At 46.4% G+C, this 16,147-nt stretch overlaps 1 protein-coding gene across 1 annotated transcript in view; it reads right to left on the reverse strand.

The window, feature by feature from the left end:
- The window catches only part of LOC135213847 (ras GTPase-activating-like protein IQGAP1), a 201,387-nt gene extending 190,002 nt beyond the window's left edge, over positions 1 to 11,385 (reverse strand). Inside the window, exon 1 of the mRNA XM_064247950.1 lies at positions 11,265 to 11,385. Within this exon, the coding sequence (XP_064104020.1) occupies positions 11,265 to 11,283 (19 nt within the window). The 5' untranslated portion in view covers positions 11,284 to 11,385. The remainder of the gene's footprint in view (positions 1 to 11,264) is intronic.
- Between the last annotated feature and the right edge of the window lie 4,762 nt (positions 11,386 to 16,147).

Consider the following 16,147-nt stretch of genomic DNA (forward strand, 5'->3'; position numbering starts at 1 on the left):
AGATCTTCTAGAGGAGTCGATTAAAAACTGGAGAAGTCTCCCTGGGAGGAGGCGCAGAAACTCCCAGAGAAGGAGCTTCCCCAGTTACATAAAACCTATACCTCTTACGAAGCAACTTAGAGGGAGGGTAAGCAAAAAGAGCCTTCCTAAGTCTCTTTTCATAGACATCCATTTTCTCGTCTCTTTCAACGAATGTCTAACCGCTTTAGATAGAACAAGTTTTGGGAGATGAGGGTCTGAAGTTTTTTCCTCCTCATCAAAAAGTCGAAAAGAAGTTGGGGAGCGCGGGGCGCTTTCTCAAAATAATCTGGATAAGATACCAGAAGAAATCTAAGGAGACGTGAATAACACGAGAGGTGATGTGAATCCTCCTCTCTACTTCTTCTTCATTCTCCGATACCGCCGAAGAAGTAGACGGAACTACAACCGGATCTGAAGGTTTCGAACCACCCTTGGACTCATTCATCCAGATTGGTTAACATCTCTAACTGCTTGCGCAAAGGCGCCAGAGACGAATCAAAAACAGTTAACGTAGGCTTGGAAGAGCCTAAATGTTCAGCAGGAGGCGGAAAACTACTTGCGCCTCGTCTCGGAGCCGCCGAAATTCGAGGCGAAACAGCGCATCAGGCGTAACAGACGAAAAAAGCGCCTAAAGAAACACCCTTAGAACTGCTAGCTACAGCGCTAAAACCACAATCTCTACTAGTAGATGGAGCCGAAAAAGGCACAGATTGAGGCGACGAACGAGCCGCTAATGGTCGCGCGCAACCCTACTCTCAGGCTCCTTATACCGCTTGACTGGAGGAGGCGAAGAATCGGCGCCTGGAACGCCTCTTTAAAGGGACGCGAAACTTGGGCGAATCTCGCCAAGAGCGCCGCGCGACCGGAGACGAATCGCTTGAATCATTCGAAAGGCGTCTGACCGCAACACCTTTCCAACGCTTAACCGACCCTGTTGAGGCGCAACAGGCTCAACAAGAGAGGCGCCTGTCTGTGGGCAAATCCCGATCGACTCCCTTGGACTTCCGGTATGTCTTCTCCCCGGTGCGGGGAGCTGGACAGTGACCTTTGTCTAGGAGACTGTCAGGACAGACAGACGCACCCTCAACTACCACTCTTACCTGAAGCCGCTTCTCCAAACGTCTTAACTGAATTACCAAGTTGCAAAACCGTATTCGCTAGTACCGAAAATTTCTGATCTAGCCTCGATTCCAGACTGGCAATGGCTGTCGGAAGAAACTACACGGGAAGGCCGGACCGGAGAAGCGGGATTAGTAGGAGGAATAGGAGGTGTAGTTAAAGGAGACATAACAATTTGAGGGAGAAAAAACAGAAGAACAGAAGCATCGCAAGACGCAAGCGGAGCTAAGTCTACTTTCCCTAAGCGCTGCTTTCTAATTCTGTCTTTAGCTAATTTCTCCGATATGAACTAAAAAATGACAATTTGTCTAAAATTGCATTTTTCCTAACTATACAAACCTGAGGTCCTTTTACAATAGGAAGGTACTAGCGGCAGCTGGATAGGTCGTAAGCTTTCGAACAAGGGGTTCGGTAGTTAACTGCTTGTCGACAGGCGCGCGCGCGCGACTGGAGGTAAACAAATCACTTTTGCTTTTGGCCCAAGCAAAAACTGCAGAGTGAGGGGTGGCATGAGGTGGGGGGGCTATGTGTAAAAGGACCTCAGGTTTGTATAGTTAGGAAAATGCAATTTTAGACAAATTGTCATTTGTTCCGACACGGCATACAAACCTTCGGTCCTTTACAATAGGAAGACTCACTTCTTGGTGGTGGAAATCTGAGTCTTTATTGTGAACAGACTGGTGTTCGCCCAACCTTGGAAGCCTCCCTGGTCGTAAGAGCGAGGAGTGGGATCCAAGCCTCTGTCCGATTGATCGGGTTGCACCCCGCCAGGATCAATGGTCCAGGACAACCTGGTACCGGAGTACTAAGAAGAGAAGGCAAGCGTATCTCTTCGTACCAGCAATGTAAGAACTTGTTCCTGTACAGGAGCAAAGTTAAAGTCATGGTTTTGACTCTTGTAGGCATCCACTTCCCCCCCCCGTAGAAGGAAGTGGTGGATATTCTGCTCCCATCCCTCGTGAAAGGGATAGGATGGGGCTCTGTCATATAGCTCACCGGCATCTCGTCCTTATCCAGCAGGGTGATGACCGTATCCCTCTACCCACAGGTAGAGGGGAAGAAAAAGATAGAAAGAGAAGCCAGTCACTTTCTCATCACTATCTATTATACAGTCACACCAGGACTCGATGCTGTTCAGCCTGCTAGGGTCTGGGTTAGCTAGACGACGACGTGTTGAGCAGCCACCACGGGTCCTAAGGAAGCCGATCCAAGGACCTATGGGCAATATCCAAGAGGTATAAGGAAGTTGCCGGTGGTCTGGTTGTACCACCACCCCTGCCTTCCATACCTGCGCCACGGAGAAGTTCTTAACGAAACGCCAACGAGGGGCCAATACTTCTGACTTCGTGAGTTCTCGGACGGGACGTACGGATGTCGTCACTACCATCAGCCTCATACGCCCTCCCTGAAGACCTCACGCAGCCAGGACGAAAGAGTGTTCTTGATACTTCTTTCTTGTTGACCCGTTGCTAACGAAGAGGCGTCGACACTCAGGCCCGAGGTGTCGAGTTCTCTTCAGATAGCGCCGTAGCGTCCTCCCAGGACAAAGCAGCATCTCATCCACATCATTATCTGCATGACGCTCCCGTACTCTCTTCGCCGATGCCAGGTCCAGCAAGGACGAGGGTCATTTGAGTTCCCCTGGATTGGCAAGGACGGTTGGAAGCTGCTCCTAAGCAAGGAGATCTCGAACGAGTTCGAGATGTCCAATCCCGTCAGTTTCAGGAGGAGCGACAGGCGGCTCTGTATCCTTTTGACTGTGGGAACTTAGAGGAGCTTCCTCGGCGAGAAAAAAAAAACAGGAAATCCGCTACCTGCTGAAGAGTGGGCTCTGAGAAAGAGATAGGCCCCGTCTACGACACCAACCACCGAAGACGGCCGACTTCCCCTGGTACACAGCTGCAGAGGACTGACGGACGTTTCCAGCCATCTCTGTTGCTGCGCTACGAAAAAGCTTCTCGTTCGCAAGAGAAAGGTGGATAACAGCCAGCCGTGAAGACGTAGGGACTGGACTGCTCGGTGGTACCTGCTCGACGTGTGGCTGGCCGAGAAGGTTGTGCCAATGGGGAATCTCTCTCGTTCTCTTGCGAGAAGAGTCAGCAGGTCCGGATACCAAATGGCCTGTGGCCATTTTGGAAAGCCATCAGGATCATCCTGAGATTCGGGATGACCAGTGCTCGACTGATCACCTTGCGAATCAGGCTGAACGGGGAAAAGGCATAGGAGAAGAGGTTGTCCCACGGGTGTTGAAGAGCGTCCTCTGCAGCTGCCCCATAGATCCGGCACGGCCGAGAAGAACACCTGGAGCTTCCTGATGTGCCGGATGGCGAACAGATCCTCGACTGGTCGCCCCCACAGGTCGAAGAGCCTTTCCGCCACGTCCTGGTGTAGAGACCATTCGGTCCTTATCACCTGATCCCGACGGCTGAGCGTGTCTGCTACTACATTCCTTCCCTGGAATGTAGTGTGCCGACAGCTCTATTGAGTGTGCCTCGGCCCCCTCGTGCACCTGCCGAGTCAACTGATACAACGGGAGAGACACTAGGCCCCCCCTGTTGTTGACGTAAGCCACCACCGTGGTTGTCGTACATCCACACCACTGAGTGTCCCATCAAGCGGTCCTGGAACTCTTGGAGAGCAAGGAACGCTGCCTTTAGTTCCAGTACATTGATGTGAAGGTGCTTGTCGTTCTCGTACCACACTCCTGAAGTCCGCAACTCTTCCAGGTGTGCACCCCATCCCTCGGTCGATGCGTCTGAAGGCAGCTGCATGTCCGGGGGGTGGGGAGAGTGCGCGGAGGCACTCCTCTTAAGGGGTTCCTGTCGTCCAGTCACCTGGCTAGGTCCTGCCTCACCTCCTGTGTCAGTGACCATGGAAGGCTTGGGGGATCCGTCGCCTGTGACCAACTCTCCTTTGGTCTCCCTGAAGAGACCGCAGGTGAAGACGCCACGTTAGGGACTGGCTTCCCGAGTGACGACAGGTGTCCGATCACGACTTTGCCATTGCTGAGCTACCTGTTCCTGCTGAGACAGGAACTGGTTAGCTGCCTCCCTGAATCTGCTACCGTGTCGATCAGCATACCCAGGTACTTCATCCTCTGCTTGTGCTCGAGATCGGACTTTTCGAAGTTCAGAACGATCCCCAGATCGCGACAGAACTCGAGCAGTCGATCCCTGTCCTGTAGCAACTGCGAGCGGTAGCTCGCCAGGACTAACCAATCGTCGAGATACCCCATCAGACATATCCCGTGCGAATGGCCCCAAGCAGACACCAGAGTGAACACTTGCGTGAACACCTGTGGGGCGGTTTGAGAGACCGAAGCAACGTGGCCTGAGCTTGTACACCGTCCGTCGAGGATGAAGCGGAGGTACTTTTCCGAAGGACTGATGAATGGGTATTTGTAGATACGCATCCTTCAAGTCCACTGAAAGCATGAAATCGTTCTCCCTGATAGAGTCGAGCACTGAGCGTGCCGTCTCCATCGTGAACCGGGTCTGGCGAACCAACCGGTTCGGGGGAGAGAGATCTATCACTGGGCGCCAGCCTGTCGTAGACTTTTCCACCAGGAAGAGTCGGCTGTAAAGCCCGGTGACTGATCCGTACCGATTTCTACAGTTCTTCTTGCTCAGCATGGTCTTGATCTCCTGTCTCAATGCTACGTCCTTCGATGCCCCTGGAACGTACGCCTGCTGTTGGACCGGGTCCCAATGGCTGGCCAGGCACCCCCTCCACTTCCAGCAGCAGGTGAGGGGGAATGCCGTCCTTCCACTGTGAACGTCGTCTGGTTGGGGCTGATCGAGACCTGACAGGAGAGAGCCGATACCGCTCCGACTCATTCCAGTCCTCGTCGAGGTCGAAACCTCAGGAGGGACCGAAGGGATATATAAATACGATGTCCGAAAGACATGCGTAGAAACGCCTCTGTCCGCAGTAATGGGAGGTGAAGGAGCTTGTTCGACCGTCCAGAACCGAGAGAGCCTTCTTTCCCGGAGACGAGAGACTACCTGGCTCAACCCAGTCGGCAAGCTCCGATCGCGGCAGACCCACCGTCGATTTGGATTCCCTCTCGGGCCCCAAAACGACTCGAGCCGAGACGTTGGCTCTGCTGGTGGTGGGAGCGGCGATCCTTCCCCGAGGTCATTGTGCTGACGAATCAGCGCCGTAACCTCGGCAAAGTTCCTCTGGATCTCGGAAGTCACAGCATCTTGCAGAGTGGGACCGTTAAGCCCTTCGAACAAGAGCATATTCCGAGAACCTTCCTCCTAAGAAGGGGGAACAGCGACAGCCCTCTCGGTCTTCCCCATACCACTTGCGCATACGTCCTGGCGGTGGCCAAGAACCGTGCCTGGCACGTAGGGCGTCGTGGTGGGATCATGAGGGGCGCACCCCTCACGATCACTCCTCAATACCTCGCTCCTCCCGGTGTAACCCGAGGAGGTTGAAGGTACGGGAGAGGCAGACCTGACGCTCCCTCGTCGCTCGCTGGCAGAACCAGCAGGCTTGGAGGGCTGCAGGTGATCGTCAACCCGCGGTGACGATCGAGCTGCAGGCCTGGTCGAACCGTCTCGCTGTGGAGAACGGCTGGACTGAGCACAGCGGCCCCGATCTCGAGTGTCAGAAGGAGGTCTGGTGCTGTTGCCGTACCCGATCGCTCTCTGTGAGAGCGACGGTCAGGCGACCTGCAGGCTCCACTGTCGCAGTGAGACCGGTGCTTGTCCTCACAGCACGTCACGTCGCTGGTTCCAGCCGTGGCTGGCACCGGCGAACGGGGGAGGACCTCTTCCCAGCCTCAGCCCGTGGTCGGTCGTGGACCGTCACGTCCCCGGGTAGCCAGCTGTTCACACGCGAGAGTGAGAGCTGGTCTGGTGAGAGTCGCATGAGCGGCTGTCACCAGTCTTCCGCCCCGTGCCGTGAACCTGACGCTGAGCGGTGACTCAGAGGTCTGGTTCCTGGCTGCACGGTCGCTGGTAGGCGACCGTACACTCGGTACCTCCCGCGAACGAGAGGCCGAGACGGACCCTGATGCAGTGGCAGAACCACTGACACCAGGCGAGGGAGTTACCGGTGTTAGCCGGTACCCCACTCTGGTCCCCGTAGGTCTTCTTCCTTGCTCGGAAGAAGAGACGGGCCCCCCGCTCCCGAAGGAGCAGGAGGACCAGCGGAAGGAACCCTCCCGTCCCACCGAGGTGAGACGGGGGTCCCGAGAAGCTCCCGAGGAAGCTTCTTAGGAGGGGAGGAGGCGACCTTCTTCTTCCTCGGCTGTAAAGCTTAGAAGTCGAAGGGGAAGAGGCGGCGGCCGACGACGATGAAGAAGATGAAGACGACGACCACGACCACCTCCTCTTCCTCTTCTTCGTCAGCTTCCTCAGGACAGACGTAAGATCTGCTATCCAGGGCGGAGCCGGGGCTGCTGTAGCCAAAGCCACAGGGCCCGGACGCACCTGTACAGACAGACCAAAGTCTGGGGTAGTACCACCACGAACAGGGACGACATCAGCAGGTATGGGCATCTCAGGAACAGCAGGCACGGCCAGCACATCATCGGTAGGGACAGCCAGCGCAGCAACGGCAGGAACAGCCAGCGCAGCAACGGCAGGGACAGCCAGCGCAGTAACTGCATGGACAGTCAGCCCAGAATCGGCAGGTACGGCAGGCAGCACCGGAAACACAGGAAGTGGAGCAGCAGCCAGCAACATCCTGGTACCGGCGGCAGGTCCAGGGGCGAGATCTAGGGCAGTGGAAGTGTGGTCGCTGCAGCGCGGCAACCACGAGCGGCGGCGGCACGCCCCCCTCTCGGTACGGCGAACGGCACTTCACAGCGGCTGTAGGCAAGACTGTTACCACGTGAGGCGAGTACACCAGGTGAGGAGGGACGTCGTCACCTGGTTGCGTGGTCACCACTCCATGGGTGACCGCAGTAGGCCCAGACATAGAACCGCAGCCCCTGGACACCAGCACGCTCTGCAATTGGAAGAACGCCCCATACCTCACCAAGGTCCACGCTCGTGGCAGTAGCACCTGCGGAAATAATAATATTAAGTAGCGATTAATGGGGGGGAAATCCCCTCGTGCGGGGGTTTGATCCCTCCCGAACGAGTGGAAGACCCCTAATACAATTGTACATAGGGCACCCGAGCGCCCTCCCCCGCGCTCGGACGGATCGGGCGAGGAGAAGAACGCCGATAACCTCCCCCCCCCCCCCCCCCCAAGGGGAAGAGCCATCTGTGGGAACTGAGCGGGGGGGGGGTCTCGTTCCCCACCCCCGCACAGTACCCATGTACCCAACAACAAAATAAGAGCCCTAGAGCAATCGTGCCATCGGCACGAATACAAGGCATAAGGATCAATTCCCTGACTGAGCGGAACTTGAACCAAGTAATATTGATGCAATCAATAATAAGGAACAAAATGAAAATGCATCTTGCAAAACGATTCACTTCACAATGAAAAATGGCTCGGATCGAGCGCATTTGCGCCCTCGGTACCGAGCGCAAGGGTGAAAGGTTTCATTTCTTACCTTTATGGATCAAGGTTTCTGGAAACCTTGATCCATAATGAATTGATGCAATCAACAAATATATGAAAATGAAACAAAAGACTACTGCGCTTGCGATTTCACTTCATACAATAAAAAAGGGGGAAGGATCAATTCCGTGAATAGCGGACATTGATCCCAGTCAACAATGCAATCTCAATAAAAAAATGAAAATGAAAAAAGAACTGCACTTGCGATTTCACTTCATTCAAAATAAAAGGGGGAAGGATCAATCTCCGGGTAAGCTCGGAAACTGATCCAAAATGAGTATTGCTACAATAATATATATGAAAATGAAAAAGAATACTGTACTTGCGATTCCACTTTCATACTGACTAAGTTTCCGTGCCGAGCGCATTCGTTCGGCAACGGGCATACAGGTCAAAAATATAAATGAAAGAGCACTTACTTACGATTTTCATTTTTCATACTACCATTTCCAACCCAATATACGCTCTGGAGCGAGCGCTCCCGCCCTCGGCACCGAGCATACACAATTTTTTGTTTTACGAGGATCATTCTGGGAAAATGAATTCCCGCAATTACGGGCCCCCCTTCCTCAGTCCCGGACCTCGGTAATCGGAGGGCGTTGTGAACCAAGATCCTTTAATTCACAATTGAATTCAATGAAATGATTGTACTTACAATTCAGTTTCACTAGATACATAGAAAAAGAAAAACACAATCATGCGAAAGCAAAACGACGATGAAGCGGGCAAGAAGAGCGATGATACACGTCCACCGCACGCCAGCAGGCCGAAAGCAAAAGTATTTGTTTACCTCCCAGTCGCGCGCTGCGCGCCTGTCGGACAAGCAGTTAACTACCGAACCCCTTGTTCGAAAGCTTACGACCTATCCAGCTGCCGCTAGTACCTTCCTATTGTAAAAGGACCGAAGGTTTGTATGCCGTGTCGGAACAAACTTCCATTGAGAATCAGTCCAATCACTACACTCGTTACATGTTCGATCTGCTGAACAAACCTGTCCCCTACACTTAACACATTTAGTGTGAGAATCATACTCTAACTTGGATAATCTAGTTTTACATCCTGAGATGCAAAACCTAACTCCCGAGGATCCCGACGGAACTAGAATCCGACATGGCAACGCCTAAATAAAAAGCAAAAATAAACAACAACAACGCCAAAAAGAGGTACTTCACCAATTCCGAAGATCAATTTCACAAGAAAAAAAGCGAAGCAAAGTCATCCAACCGCACCGACCACCGATGTTCACCGGACGCCGGCAGGAAAAGAATTGGATTCACCTGGGCAGTTGTACCTGGTTCTCCCGCGAGTGGAGGGAGATGACGTCATCACCACCAGTGTTGGCGACGCCTACGTGCTAAATTTGAATTTAGTATCCTGCCGCTCGTGGGAAATCAAACGGCTCTATAATGTTCGGTAAGACACTACAATAAAACCTCAGTTTATTTGTTTGGTATTATTTCAGTTTCAACCATTATGGGAAATCTATTATATTGATATTTTCCCGAGTAAAGCACGTGATAACAAAACACTTCTTCTCAATACATTATTGTCGCTAATGCATACTTACAGAGAAAAAAAAAGATTAAGTTTTTACCGATCGAATTTTTCCTAAGTCGGGAGAGGTGTTTCCTCTACGGTAATGTTTACTTTTAATGAGCCCTCTAACTTACTTTCTTACGCAAACAAAAGCAGTTCCAGTTACTCATTATTGGCTGAGAGGTGTGACATCGTTATGACGTCATGGGTTTCATAACCAATTACGAATGACTTGAGTCGAAAACTAAGTTTCACTAGCATTTCAGCGGAGTAATAAAGTTACCTGTCTAGTGTCCACTGTATCCTTGTTTGACTGAATACTCGAATAATGAAGCAAAAAACGGCATTTTGTCTTCCTGTACCTATGGCAGAGGTAGTGGCTGGCCCTTCTGGCATTAATTTTGACAGACCTTCGATTTCCTACCGATTGTTTGCAGTGCAATGTGGTCGTCGGGTACCTGGCCACTTCCTACTTTAAGTTGCATGTCAGGGAACCTTGCAACGGCTTCACGTTTTCCCTCAAAGCAGCAGCACATTTTTATCAACCAACAGTTTAAGGTAAGCTTCATTAATTTATAGAGTATATTATAATGGTGGTAGTATAACGATGTATACAGCAGTACCATCACTTTGGATTTGGTTTGATGGATGTTAGGTAGTGGCCTTAAGGGGGGTCGCAGGGGGGCGGAGCCCCCCCGCTAGCCTAGGTAGGGGTACAGGGCCCTAGGTAAGGTTAGGTGGTTGTATTAGGTTCGGTAGTGCCCCGAAAATCACTGTGGCCTTAAGGGGGGGTCGCAGGGGGGCGGAGCCCCCCCGCTAGGCCTAGGTAGGGGTACAGGGCCCTAGGTAAGGTTAGGTGGTTGTATTAGGTTCGGTAGTGCCCCGAAAATCACTGTGGCCTTAAGGGGGGGTCGCAGGGGGGCGGAGCCCCCCCGCTAGGCCTAGGTAGGGGTACAGGGCCCTAGGTAAGGTTTGGTGGGATGAACTAGGGTATACATAGTAAATCTCTAAATCGGTTGGTTTGCAGTCAAAATAAACGTTAAATTCATTGAAACCACACTATTTCTGATGCAACAAATATATTTTTATTGCATTTTTCCAAATTTGGCTGAAACTAAAAATTTACCATTTGTTTAATTACTTATCAAAACAGTTGATGATTATGTGGACATTAGGTTAACTAAAGATTTGAGCCAGACAAAAATTGTTTTATCTTTTAATAATAATACTAATAATAATAATGTCATATTCTACTTGAATACTAGGTATGCCCAGATGTGTGGATTTTTATTCAATAAATAATCAATTATAATTGCTTAACCATTCTGTTGCCACATGTTACAATGCCAAAACATCAACTTTCTCTTGGATTTGGGCCCTGAAAACTTGGGGGTCACCGTGAAAACTGGCCACCCAAAACTGTAAACCCGGGATACCTAGCTACTGTAGGGTAAACAATAGAGTGGACTACCTGGGCCAATCTTACCCAATTGTTGATTCACCTTCCAGAAAAAGTATTTTAGTAGCAAACACATCTCGAAACCGGAGATGGACACCAATCATGCGTCATTGGTCGTGGAAGTAGCCTAGTAGTACCTATTCATTTCAGTAGTAGGCCTTTCAGAGTGAATACGATTTGACAAGGCTTACCTTACCCTAAACTAACCTTAGACACTGTTCCCTGACACGGCGGGGAGGGGGGAGGGGTCTTGCTCACCCTGGAATCCCCATGTTAATCTGACCCCTACTCGGAATTCTAGGCCTGGAAGCTTACCTACCTAGGTATCTACCTAGATAATCCACGTTGGCCTAGAAATACTAGGCTAATCTAACCACAATGCGCAAGTGTATTTATTGAGCCGATACAACCCAACAGGCAATAGCTATAAAAAATATTTATCTCAACATATCAGCTAAAAGGTGTCAATCAAAATCAGCTGATCCCCACCACTGAGATATCAAGGTCCGGTTCCCGCACAAACTACCCATCATACAAGAGTATAAAACAAATAATCAACGTAACAAAGTAAATGTTTGATACCACGTGTTGCTAGCACTATTACCTTGACTCTGGTGAGCCATCGTGAAGTCTTCTGCAAGTAATTACCACGAAATATTAGCGTCGACAATCACCACTTTTGCTAAGAACTGTTGATACCGCCATACCTTCATATAAAATCTTGCTGGGCGCTGATTGGTAGTAACGAAATATAACTCAGGCGCTGATTGGCTATTCGGGTTAATCTCTTTGTCTTGATTGGTTAAAGTTTTTTAGTCAAACTTAAACTATACTATACAAGTAACATACACATATATAAAAATAAAATACTGCTGTCACTTAAGTAATATTGCTTAAAAGAGATAACAATTACAGTTTTATGAGATCAACTCATCTTTCTCAATTGTTAAGGAAGATTTTGAACTCAAGTGTATTTCGCGCAACGATAACGTAAATAAACATCCGATTGGATGCAATCTCATCCTAAGCTTGACTTAGTCTAAGTTTGATTTTAAATCAAGAATAACACTGATTTATACAACAAACACCACGAGTAATCAATAAACCATCCCCAGCCTTCATCAGTTACATGAATCAAATACCAAGATCTAATTACGGGGTTACACCGTTACGGCCCATAGGGAATAAGTTCGAACAAGTGGGCGTTGTGAGGGAGTCTCCAACCTCCAGTGTAGAATTTGTTAAACTTTCTTTTCACTCACGAAACGGGTTGCAAATACGGGCATGAGTCCATGTTGGCATAAAGCAACCCTGCTCTAACAAATGTAAACATGGCTGGCTTATGGCCGGGCTGTATACGCTAAAAAGAAAAAAAAAGTTACGATAAGTTCAAGTAGCAATACATGGCACTAGCATAGGGAGTGAATGGGACCACTTTATGGTTTTTTTTTAACGCAATGAACTACCGGAGAAAGGAAGTTTGCGACAGCCTTAATGACACGTTAGATTTATCACGAATTTCCGGATAACTCCAGATGCAAATTGATGGAATTTCATTCCCCGTACTCATATCCCGCAGAGGTTGAAGTCAACACTTTATTTTACTGGTTCTGAAGATTAAACTCTTACTCCCGAATTTTTTCTTGGTTTTATATATATAATATATATATATATATATATATATATATATATATATATATATATATATATATATATATATAGTATATACATATACATACATACATACATATAGGCTAAACAAACACACACAATCACGAACACACTTCTCATTCATTTCCTCTTCTGATTTACATACCAGGTCAATCATTCATTCTGTAGTTGGATAGGTTTTCGTGATATCAAACTTGTGCCAGTTGATCATGAACTCACTTTGATGCAAGATTGGAACTTGGTAGACTTGTTAATTTCTTAAATTCAATTTCTTGAGCCTTAATACGTAATGCATATTTTATTTTACATTTTACCAAGTTGGGATCTTACTGATGTAGAGTGGTGTATGATATTTGTGACTGATTTTATCGTTTAGCGTTTACAATGTGCCATTGTAATGATAGGTTACAATTTCTATGCAATCATCTACGAAAATAGAAGGCATCGAAGAACGCACCTGTTCGAATTATGAATAAATTAAGTTTGCAACATATCAACGAGAAGTAGTCGAAATTGATATGTATGTTCATAACACATAAATAGAAGCACAGAAAGGACACTAAATTTTCATATAACTACATCATAATATTCATGTCATGCATTGCCCCATAATCCCAATTAAAGCCTTCCACAGACAGACGAAAGGAAAGAATAAAGACGAAAGATTCAGGCATAAGAAATCGCTTAAAACATGGGAGAATCCGTTGATGTGAAAGCAAAACATTCTAAACTCGCCGCCATTGTGTGAATGATCCCTCACGATTTAATTGTTTTCTCATAAACTGACGGTATTGACGTAGCAACAGCTGAGGTTCTAATGCTCACACAAGAACGTCGTTGTCAGAAGGTTAGCTGGTCTTGTCGGATTTTACTCGAGCAGGCACCCGACATGCTTTTAGTGTGGAAGTCAGTCTTTTTCGGGTGCCACGATTCGCTAGTTTCTTTTCTTTTTACGGTCTGAATAAAACACTCACACACACACACATACACACACACATACACACGCACACACACACAGACACACACACACACACACACACACACACATATATATATATATATGTATGTATGTATATATGTATATGTATATACATCTTAGGGCTCTATTTTGTACTCCTTGGAATTTTCTTAGTAGGTAGTCAAGCCTCGAAAGTGTTTGGTGGCAAATTGGTGTTTTTAGAGTATATTCGTTTAGGTATTTTCTAATAAATATAATGTTTCTAATGTGATAGTTACAGGTTTTTACAACATGCAATATATGGCTCGTTCTCGCCAATTTTTTTTATCAATAAACACTCTCAAGCTCTTCACTGCTACTGCAGTATTTATTGTTGACGAACCAATAGTTGTTCTTTTTGAAGCTTTCATATTTTCGTGGTGCATTTTCAGATCTAATTAACATACACTCAGTTTTGTCTTCATTAAGTTTCAATTTCTTCGCCAACATCTATTTTTTGATATCTTTCATTATTGCATCAATTTTACTTATGACATCTTTTATCGTTTCGACAGGAAAATAGAAATCAGTATCATCAGCAAACAGTTTATACTTAACCTTGGGCTTATCTAGAATTCTAGATAGTTCAATTGAGTGAATGTCAAATAGCAGTGGACCCAGGACGCTGCCTTGGGGAACTCCTTTTGTTGGGTGTTTCCTTTCTGATCACCTTTCTTATAACCGCTGTAACCTTCCTGTTTTCTAAGTATCTATAATGAACCAAAATATGTTAAATACATTCGAATATATCAAAACTAAACTTACACACATAAATACATACAAACTACAAACCACCAGGCACAAGTAAGAGATCGTTCCTAGACGAATTCAATGACTTCCTAAACTTGTTAGCTGAAAAAAATACTCTGATTTGAGGTGAATTCAGCCTGCACTTAGAAGATAATGATGACAATTATGTCAAAGAATTCATAGAATTACTTGAAAGCCGTGACCTTGTAAATGTTGTGAAGAAACCGGCATCCTTATTGAACCATATAATCGACTTAGTGATCCAAAACAAAAACAACGAGGGTGTGAGCGACATACAAGTTGAGCCTGAAGGCGTGATATCTCCAATACATAATCTAGTTACGTTTAGTTTAAATATCAGAAATGGCTTTACGCAGAAAAAACTATCAACCACAGAAACAAACTCTACTTTAAAGCTGACGAATTTATTGTTGCGAGCATAAAGGAAATAAGAGAAACAAGCCAGGAGTGCAGGCGTAATTTGAGGAATACCTTGACAGGTGACCAGGCATGAGTAAGCTGGTTTACGTACCATAGCAAAAGTATATTAGCATCAAACTACAACGATAAATGTCCAGAAGTGACAAGGTAAATAATACTTAAAACGCCAAATGGTTTACCAGTGAATCATGTGAAGCTAAGAAAAGGAAAGAAAAATGCGAGATCTATGAAAAAGATCGAAAGAATCAAGAAGTAATGTCTACGGGCTGCTCTAGGAGCAAGAGCCCGTGCTGGCCAGCTTAATCTCATACAAAGAAGTAATGAAAACTGGTTACTGTATAAAACAGCCAGAAATCAGTACCTACGACTTAATTATGGAAACCAAGAAAATGTATTACAATAAAATATTTAGTGAAGAGAAAAAGCCTTATAAAATCAACGATAATTTAGTCTGAATATTAGGACTCAAAAAAGGAAAAGAACCTGGCTGATAACTTTGTGAACTACTTTGAAAAAAACAATTTGAAAGAACCTGTCATAGTTTAGAAAAGGAGTTTCCTTCCAATCTCCCAATGATCATAATGAGTAATAGCAAATTCAGTAAGTTTGAAGAACTGAGCATGGACGATTTAAAAAAAAACGATGAGAAAAGCAAAAACCACCTAATGTGAAAATGACCCTTTTCCCACAAACGACTTAAAAGAGACAAAAAACGTTAATCAGTTGCGGGAGCTATATATATTCTAATATTGTCCAAATGAGTTTAGCACAGGCATCCTTCTCAGCTAGTGAAAAGCTTGCTTGTATAAAACCGGCTTACAAAGGGAAAGGTGATAAAGAAAATTTTAGCTTCTATAGGCCAATATCGAACCTATCGTACTTATTAAAACTTATAGAAACAGTAGTTCATGAACAAAGGTGGAAAAACTTGAAACAACTCAATAGTGTACCTGATGATCAGTCAGCATACAGAAAAAACCACTCAACAGAAACTACATTGAACCCAATTGAAAATGATATGATAAAAATTATGGCAAGTAGAAAATATGGTATCCTGGTTATGCTTAACCCAAGTGCAGCATTTGACACAGTTGACCACAATCTGCTGCTTGAAGACCTGAAAGCAATAGGCATTGAAGATGATGTACTCAAAAGGTACAAAAGCTACATAGAAAGCAGGAAGGTTACAGTGCTTATATCAAATCTGATATCAGAAAAGAAAGGTAACTAGAGAAGTGCCAAGGCAGCGTCCTGGGTCCACTGCTTTTTGGCATTTACACAACTGAAGTTATCTAGAATTCTAAACAAGAACAAGGTTTAGGTATAAACTTTATGCTGATGATACTCAGTTCTATTTTCCTCTCGAAACTGTAGAAGATGCCATTAGTAAAATTGATGCAGTAATGAAAGATATATATAAAAAATGGTCATCGGCGAAGAAACTAAAACTCAAGGAAAACAAATTGAGTGTATGCTATTTGGATCTGATAGTGCACTACGAAAATGTGAACGCTTCAAAAGAATAACCATTGGCTCGTCATCCATAAACATTGTAGCGGCAGTGAGGAACTTAGGAGCATTTATTGATAATAAATTACCGATGAGAAAATCGATAAAAATTATGGCAA

This window comes from Macrobrachium nipponense, chromosome 43 (assembly GCF_015104395.2).
Source record: "Macrobrachium nipponense isolate FS-2020 chromosome 43, ASM1510439v2, whole genome shotgun sequence".
Taxonomy (NCBI): Eukaryota; Metazoa; Arthropoda; class Malacostraca; order Decapoda; family Palaemonidae; genus Macrobrachium; species Macrobrachium nipponense.